At 34.5% G+C, this 27,834-nt stretch overlaps 1 protein-coding gene across 1 annotated transcript; it reads right to left on the reverse strand.

The window, feature by feature from the left end:
• LOC106143445 (protein spaetzle 3) lies at nt 1-27,759 on the reverse strand. The gene is made up of 7 exons (XM_060948878.1): nt 27,649-27,759; nt 16,559-17,518; nt 10,914-11,041; nt 2,724-2,848; nt 2,209-2,409; nt 1,532-1,657; nt 1-1,223 (listed from the first exon to the last, which is right to left on the reverse strand). The coding sequence occupies exons 2-7, from the start codon at nt 17,322-17,324 to the stop codon at nt 1,067-1,069; spliced, it is 1,503 nt and encodes a 500-aa protein (XP_060804861.1). The 5' UTR covers nt 17,325-17,518; nt 27,649-27,759; the 3' UTR covers nt 1-1,066.
• Between the last annotated feature and the right edge of the window lie 75 nt (nt 27,760-27,834).

A 27,834-nucleotide genomic window follows, 5' to 3' on the forward strand; every position in this document is an offset into this window, starting at 1 on the left:
TAGCTATTTAATAAAAATGTGTTGCTTAAATATAAGGGTCCCTTACATTTTATTTTACAAAATTCTATTTTTACAAAACTTACCAAAAATTTAAAGTAAATATATTAAGTAAGAGTAGATTAGAAAAATTAGGTAAGAATTTCGTCAAAGTATTTAAAAATTGGATAAGAAATTTTCAAGATCATTGGCTATTTTAAAGCAATTTTGGTTTTATATTAGTAATTGTCATCAAAAATAAATTAATGTTCATGTCGATGAAGGATAAGTTATCGTAAAACTATTTTTATGCATACAATACTGTACAGTGGCAGTGTAAAAGGGGATCTTAAAATTATGAAATAAACTTACACTTTGATACATATGATCTAAGACAATTATTATGTAGGCTTAAATAAAATTACAGCAAATTAATTACAAAAGAGCATAGAAATCTGAATTTTAGAAGGTAATTATATGTTTTGTACTTTTATATCGAGTCAAAAATCTGTGATCTGCCTCATCTTTTGCAAATTTCGTCGTCGAAATTTTTTGTTTTCGGAGAAAAAATAAATTGAGAGACTTGCACTCAATTGTCTATTATAGAGATTTAAAGCAATCTCAAATAAAGTGTCATTTAAACAATTTTTTTTATATGAAATTGCCGCCTGAAATTACAAATCAGAGAAGGTATTGACATTACAAGTAAAGGATACAAGTCGATGACATGTTATCAAATAGAGTTCATTGGCCCTTTATTACTATTTACTGTACTATTTATATCACCACATGCGGTCGATTGCAATATAAGGTTCATTCCATTATAAGTACATAGTTTTATGGCCACTTAAGAACCTGACGTAGAATGGTAACAGATTTTTAACACACAGTAAATCGGTATGCGAATTGATATAATTAAGTTGCAAACACACCAAGTCGACGAAGGCTAGCGAATATTGGAACAAATAATCAAACCAGACCGACTAGCGATGGTTATTAAAACCTATTCGTTGGCCTCCTTTTGCCAAGTGTGTACACAGCTTAATAATTTGTTTTGCTTTAAGACAAATAAAAACGTTATAAGACGCATTTAAGGTTTACACCGGCACACGCAGCAGGAAGGGAACAGGAACCAATCCATGAATATGCCCATGCAGTCGTTGCTGGGGTCATACGCCAGCAGTCTATGCCACTTGTACTTCTGCTCGCAGCCGCAGTCGCCAGAACACCGGCCCGTCGCAGTTTTACTGGAATTAAAAAAGTTTTTTATTTTATCATGGAACCTTTTTGAAATTGAATTCGGAGAAAGTCGTGAAGAATGTGGTTTTTGACTAGGTCTAGGACTATGTTGCGGCAAATAAATGTACTTCAATGCGCGGTCTTATCTTATTACATATCTCTCATCGGCTCTACGAAAAATTACAGTTAGGCATTTGAAGTGAATACTTACATAGTAAATACGTTACAGAGAAGCCTATAAAATTAAAATCGATTTTTCTCTTCAGAGGCAGTAAGGTAGTAACTAATACAAATAAATATAAGTATTAAGACTTACGTGCATATCTCCTGATGGATTGCTTGCTCGAAATGCATAGTATTTACGATGGCCCGGAGTTTTGTCGCGGAGTTCATCGCCCAGTACGGCGTGGTTATCGTAGTTTTGCTTTCACACGCATCTACCCTGAAAAATAAGGTTTATAATACAACAAAAGGCAAGTAAAACTTGTTTTTAAATGTATTCTTTAAAATCACGTTCAGGTGGGGATTTAGCACGGAAAAGGCTTGCCTTTGTGACGTCACCACTACTGGTGTGCCCTGTACCTATGTCCTACCACCTGCCCACTAAAATATTTGATAATACCATATCGTTGGTGTCATACTGATCTTCGCAAAAAATAAGTTTGCCTAACGTGACCGATGAAGGAGCCCCCATGGTGAAGGTCTGGAGATGATCCTGTATCACTCATTCTAGCTAACTTTGAGACGTCAATATAAAAAGCCTTACTGATTAGGGTTACTCCCCGAGTGGGCGTCAAGCGGGGTAGGCATGTCAGTTCGGGGACAGTACGAATCCTGACGCGGGGACAGTACTTATACTTGTAATGAAGGTCTGGACGAGGTCCCGTTTCATAGAAATCGTTAAATTCTACCTCTAGCAGACTGAGACTCACAGATATGGAAGCCTCATCAAAATCTGTGGTAAGATGTCAATATGCTCGTGTAAAGACTTACCGATCAGTGCTGTTCCCTGCGCGGGCGTCGGGCGGCATCGGCGCGTTTGTTTGCCTGATCTGGCGGAAGTAGGAGTCCCCATGGTGTAGGTCTGGAGTACCCGGGGCTCGCCGCACCCTACTTCCGCCCGGCGTCGTGAACGAACCGTACATGCGTTTTATTAACGCCTTATTTTCGTCTATAAACGATTCTATTTTGTCTCTGAAATCAATTAAGGTCACATTAGAAATTAAATAAGCGAAATAACGTTTCAATTAGTATCACGTAAAACTGGCGTTAGGCACTGATATACGACAGACAAAATTCACCGCCGAAACCAAAATTATATTTTAATTATATAGCTATAGGAGGCTAAAACTTGGCATGTGTTCCTTGAGAAGTGTAGGTGAGCAAAGAAGGTGCGTTGCGTTGTGGAGAAACAAAATTTGAGTTTATGCCTGTACTTATTACCGAAAGGCCCGAAAGGTTGGTCCATGGGTTTGTTGGTGGTTTTTAAATAATGGAACGGCACTTACAAAGGATAAGCACTGCCAGCCGTTGGACAGTACAGCTGGTAATTTCTCTTGACGCAAGGAATGCCTCTGACAATCTGGCCCTGCAGCTCGTAACCCAGCGCCACGGAAAGAGCAGTCCACAAGATCTGTAAAATTACAATTGTCATTTCAATATTCCCATCAAATTAATCTCCTCGCTTTAATTGTTGTGGTTTTGGGTCCGATATTAAGACCGACCGGCCGACAAAGGTTCTTTCTACTCGTCAAAAGAGGTTCCTTTGATTTGATTAAAAAAAACTGTCTCATGGGGGTCAGATGCGTGTCACTCCGTGCAATGGACAAGCATCGGAAGGGAGGGAAAGTTTGGTACATTTTCTCACTTTCCTGGTTAGAAGACATGGGCAGCCTCGGGTTCACAACTAGGAAGACACAAAACAAACGTAAAAAAACACTGTTATATAAGTATTTAGTTTTTCTTAAAATCTTAATTTTCTTTATAATATTCGTAACAAGTATCACGAGTGTTGTCGCATCTGCGCTAAAATCTCGTTTACTTCTACAAAACAAATTAAAAACCGAAGATGTTGTCCTTACATAAAAATATCTCATTGCAAAATCAATGATTGTTTTAACAACTTGTAATCACGGTTAATTCTTGCTAGTGTTTTAATATAATGTTATCTTATTCGAAGGCTATAACAACAACTATAAGTAATATTTGATGTGGAAGTTGGGTATTATTCGTTTTTTCAACGTACCTAAGTTATAAAAAAACCCACTGGTAGCGTGTAGACGTTTCATCACTTACTCCTGTTAGATGATTTATCTGGCCTGGGTGGAAGTCATATCATACTGGGGTAAATTATAAAGTTTAAAGCCATTGTCATGTTAAAAAAGATTTTTTCATTCATCTCGACATTGCTATATAGGTACATATAGGTATTAAATACCTACGTTGTGAATAAATTTTTTCAAGTAGAAACAAATAAGTTGGTGTTGCCTAAACTTACTAAAAAAACATCTAATTACCTATGATTTTCCTTATGTAAACTATCTTAAACTAATTAAATAGCTACACAGGTTACACTGTATACCTATAACATGAACCAGAAATCATCAATATCTTGTATAGCCAGATTGTTTTATCAAACAACGCAGTGAGATTGTGGATCCATACAAAAATGTAACAAATAGAACTCACATAGTATTTTGACCAGAACAAATCCATATCCGTATTTGAGCGTTTAATTAACACGTCCAACTACTATACACAACGATAATTAACTGAATGCAAAACAAATGCTACCAAAAAAGATGTTACGCTCGGCGATTTTGTTACTACTACATACTTACGTACATCGCGATCCTGAGACGTATCTCGTTATTTCCGCGTCATCATCTAAACTTTAATTGTATCAAAATTTACAATTTGTAATTTATTTTTAAATATTATAAGGTCTGTCCCTGTCTCTTTATAATAAGGAGCCAAATTTAAAAAAGCTTCTGATAGCAATTTAGAGTTTCATATGAATTTAACCAAAAATCTTTTAAAATTATCATCATTTGATTAGCTTAATTCGTATTAGATAGACAAAAATATTTATGGTTTAGAAAATTTAGTTGGTTTGTAAAAGGGTTTTCAGTCCTGGTTGTCTCCCTTACCTAAAAAGCCTGTATATACAGACAATTAAAGGAGTTAACTCTAAAAGAAGTTGAAAAACTTGTTACCTAAGGAAAGTTAGATAAACGCAATGATGTGTCAAGCATAGAAACATTTTGTATGCCGTACGGCGCAGCAAAAAGCACTATTATTTTCTCTTCAGCTCATGAATATCATTTTAGAATTCTACAAACATCGGCATTAAATCTGTTTGCTGTTATATGCATTTCTTTGTAATATCGTTTACATTTTATTCTCCGTATAAAAGTGAAGCGCTTAGAATTGCAACGTGAATAATCCACGTTCATTAGGATTCCAAATAGACATCACTACAAAACTAGTATTCGCTCAGAATACAGAGATTTCCTATCAATAAATTTGCATTCAAAGTTGCTCTTTGTCATATTATCATGACTATTCACACGTTTAGGTCATATTACGACCAGCTCGTAACCACGACCTTAGTTTTTGGTCCGACTTTGACCACGACGATCCAGCATTTGGAGACTCCAATCTGCTGCATGACCTTACTAACAAACTTAGGAACTTTACCAAGCTTGGTTCATAACACGTACCTACCTAAGTATACGGACACATACCTACAGTTGTCTGAGCAGAACACCAAAATTCAAAGGCGAAAGACTCGTGAGCAAAGGTAATGCCATCACCCCTCTCCCTCCCAAAGTAATTCAATCTAAAAGATCACGTTAATTTAAAAAAGTTATTTATAGATATTCATATTTGGGTACCTTAGAATATAGGTTCGATTTAAAGCCAGATTCTTCAATTATCGTAGTTCTCTTTGTCATAAATATCATATACAAATAATATCTATAGACGATGTTATTAAGATGATTTATGAGACCAATTGCTCAATTTATAAAATGTAAACTGGATCGTGTCATTGGTTTAGCAAGAGGTTGTTTAGCAATTCAAAACTTTGTCTTATGTTAGAATACAAGTGTGTCAATAACCTTGCAAGGTATGAAATAAATTTGCATATATTTTGTCTAGAAAAAGTTCGGCGGCGTCTTCTGGCGCCTAAATGTCGTTTGAAATGATTTATTGAAGGCTCCAGCAACCATAACTAGTAAGTTCGTGATCCGTTAGATATATTTACAATTTTATACATAAAATCACTTTCCTGGAGGGGTAGGCATAGGCTACTTAGTACATCTTTCTACTTGTCACGATCCTTGGGCCCAGTAATGAAGTATATTCGTTTCATCCACATTCATAACTCATGCAAGATTGTCGGGTTAGGGTATTGTTGACCTGACCTTTGCAATTGTAAAAATCACGTTAAATCATCTCCCCAATGTAATCGATATTTTTTTATGTTAGTTTATTTAGTTTTATGTACCGCGCAATGGCTATTCTAAGGCCAAGTTAATCATTAAAATTATAAAAAAAATTACTAATTAATTGAATTCTTTGCTAAGCAATTAAATGTTATCTTAAGATACGCTTGGCGATGAGCTACCACGTTTATTTTTAAAGATAATTGAATATTATTTTTGCGTGTATAGATACAACTATTAGAGACCTTACACGTGTATTTCAGATATGAGCAAAATACAAACTGTTCAAGTATAGAACGTTATAAATATTAATAAGAAACCTACAGCATCGCACAAAACCAATCAACTTTTACAATGTGAATTTAAATCAAAATATTTGGTTATTGAAACTAACAATAATGCCGAAATCTAAGGAAGCTTTTATCAACATTCCCACGGAAGCGAAACAGCTAGCAAAAGCTAGTACACATAGACGACATTGATGTATTCACTCTCAGAAGCTTTATGATCAAACACATTAACATATGAAGCTATTAATATAGCAATATGCATAAGAATATGGTTTGGTTTTATTTTTATTGCAGTCTTATTTGGTGATTGATCATTTAAAATGTCGATTACATATAGGTAAGCGGCCAATTAACAAATAAACTAAATCTCAACTAATCAAGGTAAAAATTCAATTTATTCAATGTTTGAGTTTCCAAAAAAGTATACGCAGGTCACACACACTTATTAATGTATTGCTGCAGGAAACAATAAATAGGACGGGTAACACCCTTAACACGTGTAAATTCCTTAACCACTCTGATTTGGGTTACAGGTGTAACCTGGAGAAGTACAAACCCCTTCAGAGAGGATGCAACTGGGACTCACACAATCCTCACAATTTTAGTTGCAAAAATGAGTTTAGTACACGTACATTTTCCTCATAAGTAATCCATAGATAGCATGTTATGGGAACATCTTGCGCGTGTTATTGATGTGCTTAAAAGTTCAAAAGACGCAACTATGGGTCTGCTGCACCTAAATATTTTGGCTTCCAAAAATTTAAATTAACCCAAGTGCGATTTGCTTGTCAAATTACTTAGTTTTAGCCGCTTTATGACTTAATTAGTTATTTTATATTCAACCCACGGTGTTGCGAATCTTCGCAGTAACTTCCACAGTAAATTTAGCTTTATTATCATATTTTAGAATTCAGAATAGAATAATAAAAATGTTATAAAATTTTACATTTTCGTGTGACTCATGAGGCGGCAATAAGTTCGTTTACTTCTAGTTTAGAAAACCTGACTAATATTATAACGATCTAAAAAACATTTATCAGCTGATCATTTCGTAATTTAGCAAACAAAAATACGTCAATTTCACAGTAAGTACTTATGATATAAAACAACATGTTCTAAAACTGTGATATTTCTCGAAATACAGATTTGGCAAAGTCAAAAACCTTTTTTTTTTCGAGAAATGGGTCTTTTCTGCCAGCAATTACACGAGATGAGACTACCTTGTAAAACATTCTAAAGAATTTCTGACTACCTACACATAAGAAAAGCAAATAGCACCGTCTAAAACAATATTTATTATTAACAGGAAAACTGAGTTGAATGCATCATAAGTACAGGGAATATCGTAAATTTTGTAGAATCCAGACTGAATAACTTACGGATTGGTCACGTACCGTGTTTTATCAGAGTGGACTGTGGGCCTACGCGTGTGACTCAGAGGACTTGGGCTTTCAGGGTTGCTTGGTTAGAAGATACGATATGAGGGCTATTGGATTCTAAACTGAGGATGGACAGAAAAAAACAGAGAAGCCAATCTAGGAACACACACAGAGATAGAGGAAGAGGAGAGACCTTGCTTTTATAAAATGAATTTCTGGTATCTGGTACGCCTCTTTCTCGGAAAAGTAGGCTGTGACTACATCTTTCTACGGGCCATGATCCCTGCATACTATTTTTGCTTTATCAACATCCATCTCTCTTCCTGCAAACTCCACACAAGATTAGTTCGTCTAAGCCTTTTTACTCCACTGTTCCCATTTACTAATTCTTTTAGGTATATTGCCTAGTCATAATTTAAATTTCATTTTTAAAATGCATTCTTGTTTTTAAAGTTAACTTTACGGTTTAATACTTACCAATAAAACATCGTGATTCGTGACAAAACATATACACTATTATACACCTTGGTAACTGGAAATGTCACCATGATCTAATATGGGCTACGATTACCTACAACGTTGCGGTGAACAGACGGGAGATCGGTTTGTATAAAAACTGGTTAACCAGGCTCCTCTCTAAATAAACTGGGACTTAAGCTGCCAGGAGGATGATGGAGAATTATTGGTCATTTGTGTGACAACCCTAGCCCACTAAGCGTGGTTTAGGTGCGTTGCGTACGTTTCCTGCCGGCCTACGCCGTCGCAATTCTAAGCATTATGCCCAGAACAACTTCAAAATGGAAATCTCATTCCATGTTCATGCATTATCTATCATTCACACGTTCTTAGTGAAATGATTAACAGCATTAACATTGTGGTTTGTTTTCTTTAGATCAAAATGTGTATAAAAGAGAACAATGACTGCCTGACTGATTGACATATCAACGCATAGCCCGAATCGCTGGGTCTAGAGGTTTGAAATAAGGTGGTCTAGAGGTGTACTAAGAGAATATTTCCCGGAATTACCTACTGAGGGTAAAGCTGAAAAATCATATAAACATCTGCCCACGCAACAAAACGCATAAGATCAGTACACTAAAATGATTACATTATGTTTATTGACTGTGTCATGCCCGACGTTTCAAAATGCAATTAGCACGTTGAAGCATAGTCAAACAAACCGACTAGTGTAGTATTCTTTAGTGAGTTGTCACCAAAATGCACACAATTTATCTACATGCATAAAAATATCATTTTATTCCTTACTAAATCACATATTGGAAGGCTAAGTTTAGCTGGAAATTTCATTACTTAAAAAGTATCAATACAAGTAGAAATATATTACAAGTGAAACGGAAACGGAAACGGAAATATTATGTCGTAAAAAATACCTTCCAATATTCAAAAGTTTAGATCGAGACCAGGCTTGACCAGGACTGGGAAACTTTCGGGAGTGTTGCAAAATCCTATGTTCTTCCCTATCTCATGTCACTTATGTGATGATTTTAAAAGGATTTTATTTTAAAAACAAATAAAATTTATTTATCTGTATCCATGACTTAGTTTTTTTTAATCAACCTGTTCTACTCTACAGCGAGTTATATCCAAAGCTATTTATATCTGCAGATTATAATTGTGAGAATATTCTATAATTAGAATTTGCTATTTATATAATTTTCCATCACAGCCGGCCATATAGGTAATTTAAAATTATTATATATTAATATTTTAAAATGGGTAGAGTGCCCCCTGTTCACGTCTTATCTTTACACCAATCGTTTAACATTTTGACATTTACATAAGAGTATACAGAGATAGGGAAATAGGAAAATGTTATCTTGGGGAATCAATTGTTATTGTCGGATTTGAAATCAATAACTCTAGGCTTACAGCAAATAAACACAGATATATCCCTATTTTATATTTTTATTTATATTTTTTTTTATAAAACCGTATTGTTCTATAAAAGCCGACGTGTTCTTTTATTTTAAACTATTTACAGTATTTACAAGATATCATATTGAATGTACGTGGTATGGAGCAAATAAAGGCATAAAAATATTTGTAACATAGTCGTGCCATGGACACATAGCTTAAATGAATTAGCAACATAACTTAAATTCTCGTAATAAATAACTTGAACTTGTAATCAAATAGCTCAAGTATAGCAATTTTACCGTACGGTTTATGTTTTAATTGGGAAGTAAAATATTATGTTCCTACTTTAAAGCAAATACTTAGGTACGTAAGTTAATGTCAAACTTATTCCATATAAATAAATAAATAAATAAATAAATATAAATATATACGGGACAAATTACACTGATTGAGTTAGCCTCGAAGTAAGTTCGAAACTTGTGTTACGAGATACTAACTCAACGATACTATATTTTATAATAAATACTTATATAGATAAACATCCAAGACCCAGGCCAATCAGAAAAAGTTCTTTTCTCATCATGCCCTGACCGGGATTCGAACCCGGGACCTCCGGTGTTACAGACAAGCGTACTACCGCTGAGCCACAGAGGCCGTCAATAGTACAGTTATGTAAAAAATTCATAAATGTATATAATTCTTGAATTTGAATAATTTATAGGGGCATATAAATTTCGAACTACTACCGAATCATACTTCACATACATAATAACGCCTGTTACAAGAAGTACGTGAAGACAGCATCTTTCCACTTGCCATGATCTCTGCATACCTTTCTTGCTTCATGTTTACATTTTTTATCACTCAATGTATTAAGCAAACAGTTTTAACTAATTAATATAGGGGAGGTTTTCATTATTTGATTGTACCTTGTAATTATCAGAACAAGTTAATTATGAGGTACAGGAGGACAGCTCAAACCGGGATTAACGGAGAAAATGGTGGCAAATCTATGTATAAGCACTCTTTATTTTGTCCATGAGTAACTCAGTGCTGATAACTTTCTGGTCAATCCGAAAGTGATATTAATATTAGGCTTTAAGAAGATGGAAAAGGGTGTAAAATCCTTGTTTTTAGAAGTGTGAACCCATGGCCACATTTGAGTTATAAGCCCTATGCGTGAGGCAACATGTTTAAGCAGTACCAACGTGACCAACACTGCGTTTGTCTCCGTGAATAAATAACCTTTGCTTGCTTAACCTAGCTTCGGCAATTTGCGCAAAACATTGAGCTCATGAGACGTTAAATCTTCTGATACAATGGCAATGTGTTCTGTATAGTACAATATGTTCTTAGAAAGTAAGAATGAAATAAGAATTACCAGGTAAAGACAAATTCAAGCAGTAATAAATAAGTAGTTATTCGGCGAGTAATCATTACTTGCTGGTTGGCTGGTCACCATTTAAGAAAAGAGTGAAATAATTTTACTTAATTCTAAACATTTTAATTTTGGAAATTAGAATGAGATTTTGTCTATGTTTCGGGAGGCGAAAGACATTTTTTATTCTTCGGCGAGATTTCCGGAATTCAGGGAATGTAAGCAAACCGGTCCACGGGGAATACATGCAGTAATGGTTCTTTACTTTGGTGTCGTGATGTCGGAGCACTACTAAGTTTAAAAATTATTTAAAAAAAGAACTCACAGGAATTTGGTAGAAGGTGCCATTGGCAACTGTCGGGTATGACGTCAGTGGGACCACTGGGACTGTCCCGTTTCGGAGGAGGATCGGGCCTTGGAGGGGGGTGATGGCGGGCGATTCTCCAACTGAACCTGAAAATATAAGAGATTTTACAAAACATTTTCACTTGAGAATTGCAAGGCAAAGATAAAGTAGTTTACACTTTCATTTCGTAAGAAAATATACCATAGTAAAAATGAAAAACGTTTTTAGGAAATTTGAGCCATCGTATAAAAATTAAGCCTTGTAGGCCTGACAGTTTATGTACCTAAGCAAAAGTTTTCATAGAAACTTGGCCAAGTTTAGTTAGCAAAGGATAAATTGAATTTCTGTGAAATTTTGTCAAAATAGAGAAATCAAATACAATCATAGAGATCGACATATATATTCTATTATATTATTCCGTTCCATTAACTATTTATAGACTTGATATTCTTGGGAAGTTTTTCTTACATATAAAGATGTTCTAATCTTCTGCATCTTTACATATTTTTAAATATAAATATCCAAACTTTTTGCTTTTGATGTCAGTATTATCATTTATTTGTAAAATCATATTATAATTGCATTGTAGTCTTATAATCCGTACTTACTTCGTGTCATTGTTTAGTTGGCGCCAAGTATATTTTAATGATGGATTTCCATCGATATTGTGCTCAGATTGAATTATGTTGTACTCAGCCAGTATTTTAGATGCAATCGATAGATTTAAATTTATGCTATATCGTGCAATTTGATTGATATGAGTAAGAGCTTGTAAGATTTATTAATAAGTTATTAACTACCAAGATATTATACGTTGTTTATAATCTTGAATGTAAATTAAATTTAATGTGGTCAGACGGTACTCAAATTTTCAACAAAAAAGATATACAGTAGGTTCCATTAAAGTACAATTCTTTAGGTCTATTTTGGAATGATAACCTATTTATTTGACATTATAAATAAAAGATTATATAAAACATAGTTTTTTAAATTGTTTTTGTATAAATATTTGATTATCAAAAAATTATTAAGCACAAAGTTTTCTTGGAACAATTTGAATTGTTAACAATTTTTTCTAAAGGCACAGACCACTTGACACTCGCGTTTATTAGTTCTTAAACGAATACGTTGATTGTTTGAAGGATAAGCTATTCAAAGATTGATGGCAATACTTCTTAAACAAAAGCGTACAACCTCATACACACCTATTAGCTGTAAAACAAGGTAATTTCATCACGAGACGAAGGTGTGTCTGCGGTCGGAGGTTACGAAATCACTAATCTGGTACGGCGAGTTAAGTGGATGATGTTTTTTATGATGTTTCGCATATTTTGGTAGGTACAGTTCCATGTGGTTCTTTTGTAGAAATCAATTAGACAATAGAAATGACATTATCCTCCTGTTTGTCCTGGTTACATCCTCACCTTGAGAGGAGCTTGGGGTGCGACTCTTACTACGATCTTGGATTGGGTAAGTTAGATTTTGTCTATAATTAAACCCTACATATAGTAAACTTCAAATCTCTGTTGCACTGTTAAAATTTTTCTACTACCCTTAATATTACCGCTAAAATCAAGGTTCTGTCGTAATAATATTGTGGTATAACTAACAAATGTTAGAATTAAATTATTTTCATTATTAATAAATCTTTAACAATTACAAACAGCAAAGGCCTTTAAAGGTAAGATAGAGTTCTGTCAACTCACGTGTTTCAAGTTTAAACGAAATGTTTCAAGTCTAACTGTCATTATAAACATGTACGTACGTACTACACACTATCATATGTAATCGCAAAATATGAGTCACCCGTATGAATAATATCTCTGATTATGTAACATACATAACACAATTTACGTGTAAGTTTACTGTAACAAATAAGATTTAGTTATTGTATGTATTGATAAAGCGCTTAGAATCTAAAATGTCTATAGAATTAAAATGCTCGGAAAGCGGACCCCAGGCCCTGAAGCATAGTGGAGATAGGTGCAAACTGAGAACATGGTCAGTGGAGAGGGAAGGAATCAAAATTTCAATACAAATATTACTCTTATACATACTTATACACATATAGTCATGTCTATGCCCCCGCTAGACAGAGCCAACGTCTTTGTTCAACTTGTATGGGTTAGGTGGAATTGAGATTCAAATAGTGACAGGTTGCTAGATCATCGCCTACAAGAAGCCTTTATGCAATAAAAAATAAACATGACGTGAAATAGATGATATCAAAAGTAAGGAATTATTTTCATTTGGGAAATCACATGAAAGTTAATATGCTCCTAAAGGGATTTTCTTTGCTTATAAATTCGGGATTTAGTATAGGGTATCCTTTATGCAATGAGCCACTTGTCATAATCTCTGAAATGCAAATACATCGTAATACCATCCAGCTGAACAAAGCCTTTTGGGCTTATGATCATTGATTCTATTTACCCCTTAAGGGATAAGACGTGATATGTGTATGAATGTATGATGATCACCTAACAATGAACAACAAGTACGAATGTAGGTCACACCGCCAGTGGCTAAAAGCCCATAAGCTATCTACCGTAGAATTCGAAATAATATGAGACTATAGAAGTAATAAGTACTGGTGAAAGTGTGATCGCAAGTACTTACTGTGACAACTTTATAGCAGGTTTTATTTTTACTTTGCATCTCAATTCTGAGATTTATTTGGCAGCTGTAAAACTGCGCACAAAATCGTATACTATGCACGAACGAAGATAGACATCAATTAATTCCTATAGTTCCTGTTAATGTACAATCTTCTTCCTCATGGCAATTCCCATTACATTCTTACCTCTCTGGAGAGTAGCCCGACATGCACCATTCGACTATAATCCTCGATTGTGGAAGTTACTAAGTCGACGCAACTGCCGTCTGACCTCTGCAATCTTTGCAGGGGAACCTAAGTTGTTATTGGTTCATGGAAAAGGCTGCACAAGATGAATGTGCACAAAGAAATATGCATATTCAACTAATGCAGATTTTTCTTTAACTTATTCAACTAATTTTTTTTAATAACCATTATGGGTAAGGATTGGTAAGATACCTTTTACGATATCCATGGCGACGATAGAGAGTGGCCCTATTTTTTAATCTACACAGCACACCGTTCAAGTACAATGGCATTTCTATTGTCTTAAATTATTTCAATTTCTACGCTATCAACTTACGTATCTTGACCCGACTCGAACGCGATCATAATAAAGTATTTGATACTCATACAGGGCACGGACCGGTTTCAACTACCGTAAGGTCGGTATTTGAAAGGGCTGCCCGGTATATTTTATGAGTAAGCCATTAGGTTTACTCAAGATTTATGTCAATGTAAAAGTTTAAGTGGAGCACGCAATAATATTCAAAACTATGGTTGGTTTTAGTAGTACTCTATAATGTCTCTTTCGCAAGGGGGTCGGCAGAGAGCAGAGACTATATCTAGTGGACTACTAGTCCATGCACGACTAAAAAAAGAGGACAATGGCAATCTATGGTCTATGAACCTAATTTGAAAAATAAAACATCTCCACTTTATAATGTTTTAAGTTTAAATACGAGTTTTTATAGTGCAATGAAATTCAATAAAGAACCTACATTCTATTGAGTTCTGCAATGAATAAAAGATTTACAAATTCGACTTTCCTTGATGAGGATGATATAACGGAGTAGATACTCTTGATCTAACCTCTCGTCAGGACATCCCCGATTTGATCAAGTTACGTTCTAGGCTTTCCCCTACCAACGATTAGTATAAATATCCTCGTTGTAATTTTAAATATCTTGATCTAAGTTACTGATTAAAGTGATAAGACTTATGAATATGAATAAAGCATAGAAGTATACAGTGATTATGGCAAGTAGGAAGATAAAGTCTCGGCCTATCTCTCCTACAAAGAGGCGTGATTTTATGTAAGACTGTTTATAAGTATCTACGTTAATTAGTCATATTATGTCTGAAAGTATATCGTGTCCCTTTAAATATGTCTGATAGGCTGATATGCCTCTCACTCAAAATGTCAGAGCAGTAAATATAAATCAAGTACAAAATTTAACTATGTCAAGAATTTAGTAAAGGTTGACACATTCCGCAATTAAAGTGTGAAATCATTTCGAACATAAATCCAAACTAATATTACAAATTGTGAAAGTGAGTTTGTTTGTTTGATAGGTCTTCACGGATTTATCTAATAATAAAATTAATCTTCTTGAAATATCAGGTATATATAATAAAGAGTCTGGAGAAGGACATAGGGTACCTTTCATCCCGGTAAAAAGTATAGTTCCCGCCGGATTTGCGATAAACCTGTATTCTTTTATATGTGACGCTAAATTCACGCCCGCGAAGCTGCGGGTAAAATCTAGTTAACAAGGTCTAGGTTCTCACAGCCAGACTATGGCATTTAAAATATTAGGAAAAAAGTATGGAATTAATTGTATAGTATTATTAATTGAAATTAATATATCGAAACTTAAAAGCCGAGATTGGTAATACGAAAGATGCGGCCCAATTTCGTATGGAGATCAGTGACCTTCCGATAGCTGTTGGAAAGTGAAAACAAGGTCACACCTCACTTTTAATGTCGTCAGTCACGAGCATCTCAGCTGTCTAGACATTGACTTAAATTGTGTAAGGTTTGTTTTAGTTATATTAATTTTTAGAACTACTTATATATAATGCAACAATTTTTTGAGCTAATTAATTTATTTTCATTAAATAAATGTTTGTTAATGGAGTCTCTCCTGTATGTATATAGAAAAATAATATTTACCCCGTTAGGGATAACGACAAGATTGTACGAGTATATATGTATGTATGAGAATGATTAAGCTAGAAGAATGCCATTTCTGTGTTTACTACGGTCGACGTACGTTAACAAACCTAGTAAATATATTTCTTCTCATTTCGATGCAAGTAACTTAATCTTTTCCATACAAATTACATTCCCACATACACACAAATAGTCACGTCTATTATATATCTTGCCGGGTGAAAAAAATATGGAGCGGTTGTATTCTAAAGTGCCGGTAACTACACGACTTAACTATAGGAACTAAAAATCTGAATAAGTGATATTAACACAAAAAGAATATTAGTATTTTTGTAAAATATTTTCTAGAATACGACTCACTACAAAATTTATAAAAAAAAATTAATTCAGTTTCAATTCTCTTTATCAGCGAGGATAATATGAAAAGGTAGTCATTAAGCTACAATTATTAAATAAGCACACCATTACAAAATCTGTGAGGTCGTGCGCTATTTGACAGTGTAGTGCCTATAACTAAAGTAGGGCCCTGCTGGTTCCATAGATAGTAATCTACATCGACACACCGTGTTTGACCAATTACAATAGTCGCTTACAGTAAATACTGAACAGGATTTAATTATGCTCCACTACCTTGAAACTTTAAGCCGTATCTGTCTTGTTAATTATTAAGAGGAGCTAAATTATCATTATGTTCAAGTACTCGTGTATGCTATATTTGTTTACTTTAAAAAAGTTTGTTCAAATATGTGCTTGTTGAAATTGTTTTCTATTAAAAATTGAAACTATTGTACCTGTTTCACGTAACGCAATTTTATTACCCTTCTAATTTACACGAATACTAATACAACTCACCTGGTCCAGGAATGTCATCATAGTAATCGTCGTCATAGTCAAGCACGGCGTGCAATTGTGTTTTGCCGCCAGCGTTCCCCGTCTCCACCTTGGTGAATCCGCGAGGTCGTTCTGGAGGTGTCTGTCCATTGCTACCACTTCCTGTTTTTGTTTCAGCCTCATTGCGTGGCCTCTGCGGCAACGACGCCGCAGTCGTGGCCGGCCTATTCACAGTATTCACATAGTTGTAGTTATTCACATTCTGGTTCGAATTGTCTTCGAACCTCCGACTAGAAGGTGGGGCTGGCGTCGTCGCCGGAGGGTACGGGGCATCCGCATACCCCGGGTTGTAATGACCAGTCTGACCATTCAATCTTCTCTGCTCATAATCATAATCACCACTTGGATCGTGATAGTATTGTCCTGTATTATCATAACGCTTATTCACTTCTTCAACTCTTTGATTTTCTACTTGCACGTCGAGCCTCGTATTTTGCTGGTATACTTGTGTGTGTAGTTGACTGTTGTAAGGATTATGTGGGACGTCATTGTGTGGGTAGTGGGTGTACTGGTTCGGGGGAGGCAGGTAGGCGGAACCGGCTCTTTTTCGGAGTTTAGATCTCCTCTGTTGGGTGGGAGGTGCGAAAGGTTCGTGGCCAGGTTGCGGCTGTTCAGGTTGGTCTGGGGAGTACAGAAGATCACTGAAGTCCACGTGTAGAGGTGCGGAAGACGTAGGGAGAACAGGCGGCGCTGTGGCCGGGGTAAGCGTAAAGTTAGCTAAAGCCATTTGTTTATTCGTTCGGCATTGGCGCTAAATGTCAACTAGCTAAGTCAATACAACGTGTAGTGTTATTACGCTCGCGGTTGCATCACTGCGCGGCGTGGGATCGTCTAGGCGCGCGATCGTCTGCTCATAGTACACTAAGGACACTGCACTATGCCACTGTATTTCACTGTGAGACGACACACGCCGATTTGTACCTGAAACAATGAGTATTGTTAGATGAAGTTCTTATATATCGGTTTTATAAGTTGAATGGTGATGAGAGATAGAGTTTTTGCTCTGAAATTGATGCGCTGATTAGACTATGTGAGAATGTTGTGAAAGGAATCGTTGCAACTACTTTTGATGTTATCGTTTATGTTACAAATCCCAAAAATGTATTGGTTTCAGTTTAACCTTATAACTTCAAAATTGTTGAAATGAGCATTCTTGGTAATAAGCAATTTGACTACGTATTCACATGTTTTTGGTTGCTAGATAGAGTTGCAAATTAGATCTTACAAAGGGTCTTCTCATAGCTTTAGTATGTAGTTAATAAAAAAAAGATCTACAAGGTGGAAGTCAAATTCTTTGTGGGTTTCCCATCGTGATATCCGTGCGACTACAAATGGCACAGTTTGAAAGGCTCGAGTCGTGATGCGCTCGTCTCAGTCACTTTTCGATATAAAACGGGGGAAATCCAACACAAAAGCTGGATTATTTTAACGACGTAATTGCGATGTCCTCTATTCGATGCCGCTTCGATTCTTAAGGTATCAAAGACAACTTTAAAAGGTACATATGTCTACTGCGTAAATACATATAGATATGCTCCTATTTCAATTGATTTAAAAATATTTTGATCCCAATATCAATAATATTATTTTTGCGCTTTTCTCGGACACGGCACTAGATATTTAGCAGTGGTGAAGTAGATCGACTTCTAACAAAGTGCCAACATTTTAAAAAAATCATAATTATTATTTAGAGAAACTAAATGCTTAACACAAAATCACCAAGAATAAACGACAAAAAACGATCAAGTAGATTCTGTGGTTGGAACTGGAGGAGTAAGCGAACACCAGACTCCAATACAAAAAATAACTCAGGATGAAAAGACCTGATTTTATTCCATTCATGACTAAATACTTTCTAACCTTTGAGTGTTTAAAGGTTAGAAAATATTTAGTCATGAATGCGATCAAAAAGAGCTTACTATAAAAAAACGGTTTAAAAAATATCAATAAATTGTCACGTTGTCAAAACTAGTCGCGTACTAAATTTTCGGCATTCGTGCGACCCTGCACGCGTACGCTATCGAAGAGCATCTAGATCACGAATCACGATGCATCCGTGGGAGCGAGATGCATGGGAACTGGGTGAAAGAATTATGCAACATTAATTGATATTACGTAGGTATCGGTTCTTTTGTGGGACTCGTTTTTAGATTGTTTGTATAATTGTAGCTTAGGTCCTATAGTATAAAGGGTATATCGACTCATTTTACTACATATGTAGTGTGAAATTGACTATTATACTGTTAGAATAGAACAAACTTCATAAAATAAGAAATTGGACACACTGCTGCAAAAACGACCGACCGAATCCAATAAAAGTAACAATAATTAAAAAAAATTGAAGTACATACTATTTGTTTGTTGTTACTATTGTCGTATTTTTAAAGATATTACCAAAGAGAGCCTGTCCTTACACAATTTGTATGGAACATTGTGTGAAATGAAGACTCTCATGCAGAAATTATCATCTATATTCATGTTACAAAAATACACGATCAAACTATGACATTTTACCAGAAGATGGTTTCGAAATATTCAAATAAGAATATCGTTTGAATAACAGATTGCAACACATTAATATTAATTATATTTGATGAGATGGAACTAGATCACTTCCTAGCGAAACAAGTCCGTAATTGGGTGGGTGGATATCATGATTATTTATTCACTAGCTATTGTTTACTATAATCGATGGATGGCCAATAAAAAAAATTATTGCTGTTTTTTAAATATCAGATGCGATTTTTATGAGGTTTTCATTGAAATGGATCTTGTTTTTAGGTATAGAAGAGGTTAAAATATACATTACAATTACTATATGAACAATATTTGTATCTTTGTGACATTTGGGGTAACTAAGTATCTATAATTAAAGTTGGAAAGAATTTTAATTCTCATTTGCCCGGTTTCTAACTTTTACTTAGAAATGCGCAGTATTTTGAACTTATAGTTTCTTAGAGCAAGCAATTTTTTATAGAAAGGTACCCATTATTCGGTGGTCGATATTAAAAATATTAACTTTTAAGATTTGTTTCGAAGAATATTTATTTTGATTGTATCACCGACTCCTAAAAATATAGTATGACAAGCAGTAGGCTTGATGTTTTACCTTAAATGTCAACTGATCTATCAACATAGCGTGTCTAATTTAAATACATTAGTAAAACATATGACAATCGTGTTGATACGGCAAATGAGATGAATGGTGGCACTAAAACTTGTTGTGATGAAAGATTAACTGATTTAAAGGGCTCATGAATGTTAATTGTCCGTCGATTGGCCGTCGTTAGTCCAAACTTCATCAAATTAGTCTTACATTAAAAAAATCCTACAAATTGTGCATCTATTCGTGATAGACGCAAAAAGTTACTGAACGAATATTTTTCTAGCCATTTTTATCAACAAATAATTTGGAATATATAGAACTAAACACACAGATTGAGCTAGTCTCAAAAGTAAGTTCGAGACTTTTTGCGATCATGATCTGCCTGGATCGTCGTGATCAACACAACAAAACTGTACTATCAAAATCTAAAAATCATACTAACAGTACACATCATCACATCACATCGACTCCAATGGATCAATGGCTATCGGAAGCGCGGCTTCCTTCCTTCCTGCACACCAAACAATACCAATTGACAACGCCTCTGTTGCAGATCCATTGCCATCAATCAACCTGTTCTATTGAAGGCTCTAAGAAAAAATGTGATAAACCGCACAAATATTGAGGTAAGCGAACTTGTTTTTATTCAATAAGGTAAGAAAGAAAAGGTTATTTAGAAATTAATGAAAGCAAAACACGAGAGTGAGTGGTTAAATTACTAAATTAATTTTTTTGACAGAAATATCTATTTAGATATTAATATCTAAATAGAAATATCTATTTAGATATTAATATCTAAATAGAAATATCTATTTAGATATTAATATCTAAATAGATATTAATCAACTAATATATTTAATAAATATCAAAAATTTAATTAATTAATAAATATCAAAAAACTTGGCTTAAGCCAACACTAAGGTTTTTTGGTAATTATCTTGAAAAGCAGTGATAATAATATTTACCTAAGTCCTCTAAGTTTTGAAAAAGCTGCGTGAACACTATAGAAATTTCAATAATTTAGTCTTTCGTAAATCGAGGTTTACTCAGACTAGACCTACCTAATAACATTTCTGTTTTTCAAGTTTATTTATAAGTGAACACCACCAATATTTAAATAATACAGACTCTTGTACCGAGACATATATACCTACAATTGTTTTAAAAGGTTTGCGTTCTAGTTCACTAAGCTTACTCGATTATGAGGCTGACATTATTTGCGAATTCATTCTGCGAGTCTACATTGTCGACCTTGTCAATATAATTCGAGTTGCTGGAATGTTACAATGACCGTGAATGTGTAACACTCGGAAGATTTTTTAATTCGACAAACTTTAGAGTAGGTATATTCTTACTGATAATTTGGTTCGTTACCTGTACTGTATAGTTAAAATTATGATTAAGTAGGTAAGTGGTGTTCTCTTCCTCCTGACGAAAGTGACGAATATTTAGTTCCTGTTATACGTCGTCAATTCTCTGGAGACGAACCCGAGGTGCATCTTTGACAGTTCTCCTGGATTTGTTATGGTAGGTTTTTACACGATGCGAACCTGACCCATATGGGATCATGGTTACACATCCAATTGCCTAGGCGTGAAGGTGGGCTCACAATATTGTCTCTTACCTAATAATTTTACAGTTAAATTAAGCTAAATACAGTTCCCTAAAAACAGGTTGAATGATTATAATAGAAAGAGGTGAGAATGTTAATGCAAAGAACCTAGAAAAGCTAGAAAGAAGAAGATATTTTATCACCACCACTAGTACACCCATATCAGTTTTGTTTCGCAAAGGTTGGTCTGGAAGAGAATGCTATATAGCAAAAAAGTCCATATATTCATTCATAATGAAATAAGTCATCGCAATTTAGTAAAGACTTTGGCCCTTGTCCCTTTACCATACGACACAAACAAAATTAACGAGCCATAACGCCAAACAAATATTCTTTTTTGGGCCAATTATTACCATAATTGACATTTTAACCTTTTATAACTTTTAGTTAACCTGACCACTCACAGAACACTTATTTATTTTCTTCATTTATGTGAAGTTTTACCTAGTGAAACCGTGAACAGTATTTACTACTTTTATTACTCAGCGTGTGAAGCGTATACGCAAGTTAATCAACCTGGAATGTAGACCTTTGATGAGTGATCGCAAAAAATATATTTATTTAAACTTTATTGTACAAAATACAAATGTATAGCACAATTGGGGGACTTTATGCTAAAAGCATTATCTACCAGTCAACCATTGGGTCATTATGACATAAATAAATAAATTTCTCGAGTTCCTCCGTGCTTCGGAAGGCACTTTAAGCCGTAGATTCTGGTTTCATCACTAGTTCGCAGACGTACTACTCTGTCAAGAAAGTAGCGGGAAAAGATCAATAATACACAAACTGTTTGTTATTCATCCAAATTTATTTTATCACCTTCAAAATATGCTCCTTTAGAAACGATACACTTACGCCAACGAATAATCCAATCATCAAAACATTTTTTAAACGCTGTTTCCGGAATTGAGGTCAGTTCTCGCCGCGAATTCTCTTTTATGTCTTCTACCGATTGAAAACGGGTGCCACGAAGTGGTAATTTGAGTTTAGGAAAAAGAAAAAAGTCGGCTGGAGCCATATCTGGTGAATATGGTGGTTGCTCGATGGTATTTGTTGAGTGTTTGGTTAAAAATTCGTTCACAATGATGGCCTTGTGCGAAGGTGCATTATCATGGTGCAAAATCCAAGAATTTTCTTTCCACAAATCTGGCCTTTTTCGTCGGATTTGCTCTCTTAAACGCCGCATAACACTCAAATAATATTCCTTATTTACCGTTTGACCTTCCGGCAAGAATTCCGAGTGCACAACACCGCGATAGTCAAAGAAAACAGTCAACATGACTTTGACTTTTGAACGACTTTGGCGTGGTTTTTTCGGTTTCGGTTCAGTTGGAAGGCGCCACTCCGAAGCTTGTTGACTAGTTTGCATGTCAAACTCGTAAACCCACGTCTCGTCACCAGTAACAATGCGTTTCATGAATGTTAGGTCGGAATTGACTCGTTCTAGCATGTCCTCAGCGACTCTCATGCGATTGAGTTTTTGAAAAAAATTCAGGTCTTTTTGGACTAGCCGAGCGGCAACATGTTTCATACCCAAATTATTAGTTAAAATGGTACGGATCGACTCGTGAGATACAGAAAGTTCGGTGGCTATCTCTCTCAAAGTTGAATGAGGATTTTCAGTCACTATTTCCTTCACTTTTGCGATGTTAACTTCAGTTGCAGACGTTGATGGCCTCCCAGAGCGAGGATAATCTTCCATCACATCTCGACCGCTTTTGAACGCTTTGTACCACTCATAAGCACGAGTTTTTGATAAAGTCGATTCACCGTAAGCCTTCTGTAACATTTTCAGTGACTCCGAACACGATATTCCATTGGCAATGCAAAATTTAAGACAAACTCTTTGTTCGATGTTTTTATCCATTATGAAATTAGCAATACACACTAGATATGATATAACTAAAAATAGCACTGTATTTAATGTAAACAACAGATGCAACTCAAACTCCGCGCCAAAATGGAAAACAGTTGTGCCAATCTAACAACAACAAAAAAAACAAAAATTTGAATTTGGAACCATAAATAAATAATCCATTCCCGATACTTTTCTGACTGAATGTATAGCCTTAATAGATGCAGCGTAATAAATCAGACACTAGTATTGACCAATTATATGCAAACAAACAAAACATACTATTTAGTACTAGAATAAGTAATAAGTCTTTGTTTTAACCACGCCAGACATCTCATTGGGCTTGACCTGGTTCTGTCAGACGTTGCATCATTAACCACGTCCAAGAATAAACATGTTCGCTCCTCATGACCCTTGGAGTCAAAGTCGTTTGAAATTGAAAGCCTAGTCTTTCTCTATAACCAGTTTTAGGAATGAGTAGAAATCTAACACCACAATATCTTGTGACACTTTTTTACAGAACATAAAGAATAATTTCTCTGTTAGTGCCTACCAATGTGATGGGTCAGCAATCTGTGGCCATCTGAATCTAGTCGATAGAAGCCTTCAAGTAATTTTGGGACTGTTGGCTCTGTCTACATATGATATTTACTGGTCATTTCATATCTTTATAAACGTACAGTCCGCTAAAGATTTTTCTTTAGCGGACTGTACGTTTACTGTACGTTTGTTTCAACAGGGGTCATGAAAACATGACCCCTGTTGAAACAAACACCGTAGGCAACTTTCTTTGCACGCAAGTGTACGTATGCGTCAGTTGAGATTCAAGACATGTAATACGTATTTTATACATATATGGAAAGTGTAACAGGTTCATAACTCGAATATCTTTTAATGGATTGTTGAACAATTTTTCACCTTGTTACATGACTTCAAAGAAGGTTTCGTTGATTGTAAGGACTATAGTTATTGACATTATGCGATTTGAAGTTTTGTTGGCAATAAGATGTCTGTATTTTTCAATATATCTAAAACACGATTTATGTTATGACTATTTTGTATTTAAATCTCTATATATATTCTGTATTCTTAAATATTCATTTATTTACGTAATGCCTGCATCTTTGGGTCAAATAAATTTACATACAGACTAGTGCCTAGTAGGTAGAGAGAAACAGAGAGACATATGATTTAGTTATGTTACGTATTAGGTTGCTAAGCTAAATAACAATCAATATTAGCGAGACTGTTGGCTCTATCAATCCCGTAAGTGATAAAGATTTTATGTATGTGTGTAAATAATACTCAGCATATTATTCTGTTATGATATAAACCAACAACCTTTGTAAATTCACTTACCAAAATAGATCTTAGTGATCTATTTTGGTAAGTAGTTAGTAAGGCTCAAATGAATGCCAAGAGTTTTAGACCGACCGACGAGCATGTAAAGAGAGTGATGAATATAGATGAAGCGATAAAAGATGTAGTAGTCTCTGCCTACCTTTCCGAAGATATTGTTTGTATGATTTCTGAGCCAAGATTTTTTATATCTAGTTTTGTTGAGCAATAACGAAAAGGTGAAAATAATGATCAGGAATTTCATCGACACTAGTGACATTTTGGTCTACTTAACGAATAAAAATAAAAATGTGATTGACATTTACCTACAAGAAAAATTTATGCTAATAATTTCTCGGTAAGGACACAACATTTACTCTAGGTACTATATGCCAATGTAATAATATTGAACATAGGTAATTTATAAACCTTAACATAATTTATTAATCCCAATGACGATGAAATTTAATAAAAAAGTAAATTATCTAAAGTACCTCAAAACGCAAGAATAAATTGTGTTTGCCTTTTTTTACACCCACAGGAAAAGACTGACCAGTTAAATTTTATATGAAGTATTTATACCTGAATTAGGTTACGAGATTGAGAGATACATGTGATGGACCACGATCATGGTCTAGGTTTTTATATGAAGCGACTCTCAACTGACCTCCGTTAAATCTTTATTGGGGCACTTTATATTTATTTAATTGCGCGAAATTACAATTTTTCTATGGTGTCAACGACATGACAAGGTTACCCGGAAAATGAGCCTTACGACCTGATTCATATAAATTGTCCTCACCCATTAAACTTGTTTAATTGCTTGCGGACTTTCGATTTAAGGTCAAGAAAAAAATGCTTCCGTGTGGTCACAAAAAATTGCCAAAAGACATATCACAATGGGCATTTGTGCGCGTTGATTTACTATGATATAAATGTCACATTGTACAAACACATGTACGAACTGAAACCAAATTACAAATAATTTTACTTTCTTGAAAAATGACAATCTGTTTGGTATAATATGCAGACTTAATACCGAGAGAAAGCAGATAACTTTATTTATTTATTTCACGAATTTAACAACGATTATATATAGTTGGTACATTATCATTAGAAAGGTTAATTAACAGAATTCGTTAAGAATAAAGCCAATAGAAAAATATTACAAAGCTTGGTATATGTACTATTATTATGGAATGTTCATAACTAAAGACAGATTATAACAAAGGAAACAAAATAAAAATGATTATTATTTATAAACACCAGGTTAAAGAAATTTTTTAAATTATGCAGGTAGACAAGTAACCCATTAAACAGTCAACACGTTAAGAAAATTTATATATGATTTTCACATCGAAATATCTTATTTTTAAGAGTAAGCTTAAGGCTTATCAACACAAACTAAATGAAGAATATAATTATATTCATGTAGGTAGATGCATAAAATTATGAACAGGTTTCTTAGCTTTTAACTGTACCAAACTCTCTACAGTTTCAACGTTAAAAAATCGCACTTAATGTCGAAGGCCAAAGTTTACGGCCACTGTCCGCAGTGCAATGAGCATTTATCTTTTAATCGCCTTTAGGTAATTATCGAAATGTCGTTAATTAATGAGAGGAAGTGGTTTATTGATCCGTTTCCAAGTTGAATATAGGAAAATGTTAAGTTGAGCGATTTAATTTATTTCAATGTTGCGGTTAGGTAATATAATAAAGTAAACTTATTCAAAATATTAAACATTTTTTTTTAAAGTAATTTCACTTAGTTATTTTGTCTTGTGTTTCTTTATATGGGTAAGTTTTAGGTAATAATGTAAAATGGCAAAAAAAAAAACATTTGGTTGAACCATTGCTGTATTGAGAAAAAGTGTAGCTGTCTACGAATTTCGTAGCTAGGAACGTCTAATAATACTAGATTTCTCTGAGGCATAACATTTGTAAGGGCCAAAAGTTAGTAGATATCACAAAATTGCTTAGTGTCTTCGGGTATGTGTTCATATATAATAGTATTAAATTTATTAGTATATAAAATAGGGAAATTTTTATATGTAGAAAGTCTACATCTACATAATTTATAAAAATTTAAAATAAAACTGTGATATGGATGTAATACTTCTAATAGGTATTAACTTAAAAATTCTAATAGGTTATAATTCCAATTAATTCTGCTGTTTCGTTGAAAGCGCGGTTCGTTAAAAGTTAAGTTTTTACAGTTAACTGGTAAATTTCAAACTGACTTGGGCGGTGGGTGTACCTACATAAATTTATATTAAAAAAACTAGCTTTTACCCGCAGCTCCACCTTCGTCATACATATACATATAGTCACGTCTATATCCCGTACGGGGTAGACAGAGTCAAAAGTCTTGAAAGACTGAAAGGCCACGTCCAGCTGTATGGCTTTATAACAAATATATCAGCCCATTCCTAAGTCGCGTATTACAAAATTCGTGGACATGATATAGACTGGTTATATTCTAAAGTGCCGGAAGTCCTACGGCACGTTTTCCCAATATAAAATATGTCTACATCATAGAAAATTTCATCAAAATAGGTCCAACAGTACACCTGTGAAAGCGTTACAGACAGACAGACTTTCGCATTTATACTAATAGTATGGATATTAGTATGGATTCATGCTTTTTAATTACATAAACATAGCATCAATACGCCGTTTTCTACATATATCGCGTTATGTCACTGAGAAGTTTGATCAGAGTGGTTTGCGTAAATTGGCGACACTTGTTCAAGGCTGTTTTACTTCAAATACTTGAATCGTTGTAATTCTTAAGCGAGTTGATTCGATGAGTTGAATAACCTAATATTATCATTTGAGCCCATTAAAATGGGTAGTTAAAAAACAGTTGACACATTTTTTATTGGTTAGCAAAAGTTATAAATAGATGTGATTAGTCATGTTTTTATAATTATTACTTTTCATTTAAATTTATGAAAAACCAATAAATGTGTTAGAAATGTGATAACATATAATTTGCATTCAAATCTGGGAAACGCATAATTTCGAAGTACCCACAGAATTTCGATTTTACAACTTTTTGACTAAAAGTTTTTATACAAAATTAACATTAATTCAGCAAATTCTTATCTACAGCATATTATAGTGAAAAATCTCACCTTTCAGTCCACTACTATACAAAACAAACGTTCTAAGTACACAGATAATCACGTGTAAAATCACTCGGCACTCGCAAGCGGGATTATGACGCAGTGACGCGTGCGCACCAGTCGGCGATTACGATATAACTGAGACGTCAAACAGCCTCCTTTTACAAGACCCTATGTCACCGGCCAGACTACACA

This window comes from Amyelois transitella, chromosome 17, assembly GCF_032362555.1.
Source record: "Amyelois transitella isolate CPQ chromosome 17, ilAmyTran1.1, whole genome shotgun sequence".
Classification (NCBI taxonomy): domain Eukaryota; kingdom Metazoa; phylum Arthropoda; class Insecta; order Lepidoptera; family Pyralidae; genus Amyelois; species Amyelois transitella.

Bases quoted from the DNA above. Each gene is read 5' to 3' on its own strand.
- LOC106143445 (XM_060948878.1), bottom strand. From the start codon at position 17,324: ATGGCTTTAGCTAACTTTACGCTTACCCCGGCCACAGCGCCGCCTGTT. The intron at 2,849-10,913 runs GTGAGTTCTTTT...GTAATTTTACAG, and splicing joins GCACCTTCTACCAAATTCCT to ATCTTGTGGACTGCTCTTTC. The intron at 1,658-2,208 runs GTAAGTCTTTAC...CTTATTTTTCAG, and splicing joins GCAGGGAACAGCACTGATCG to GGTAGATGCGTGTGAAAGCA.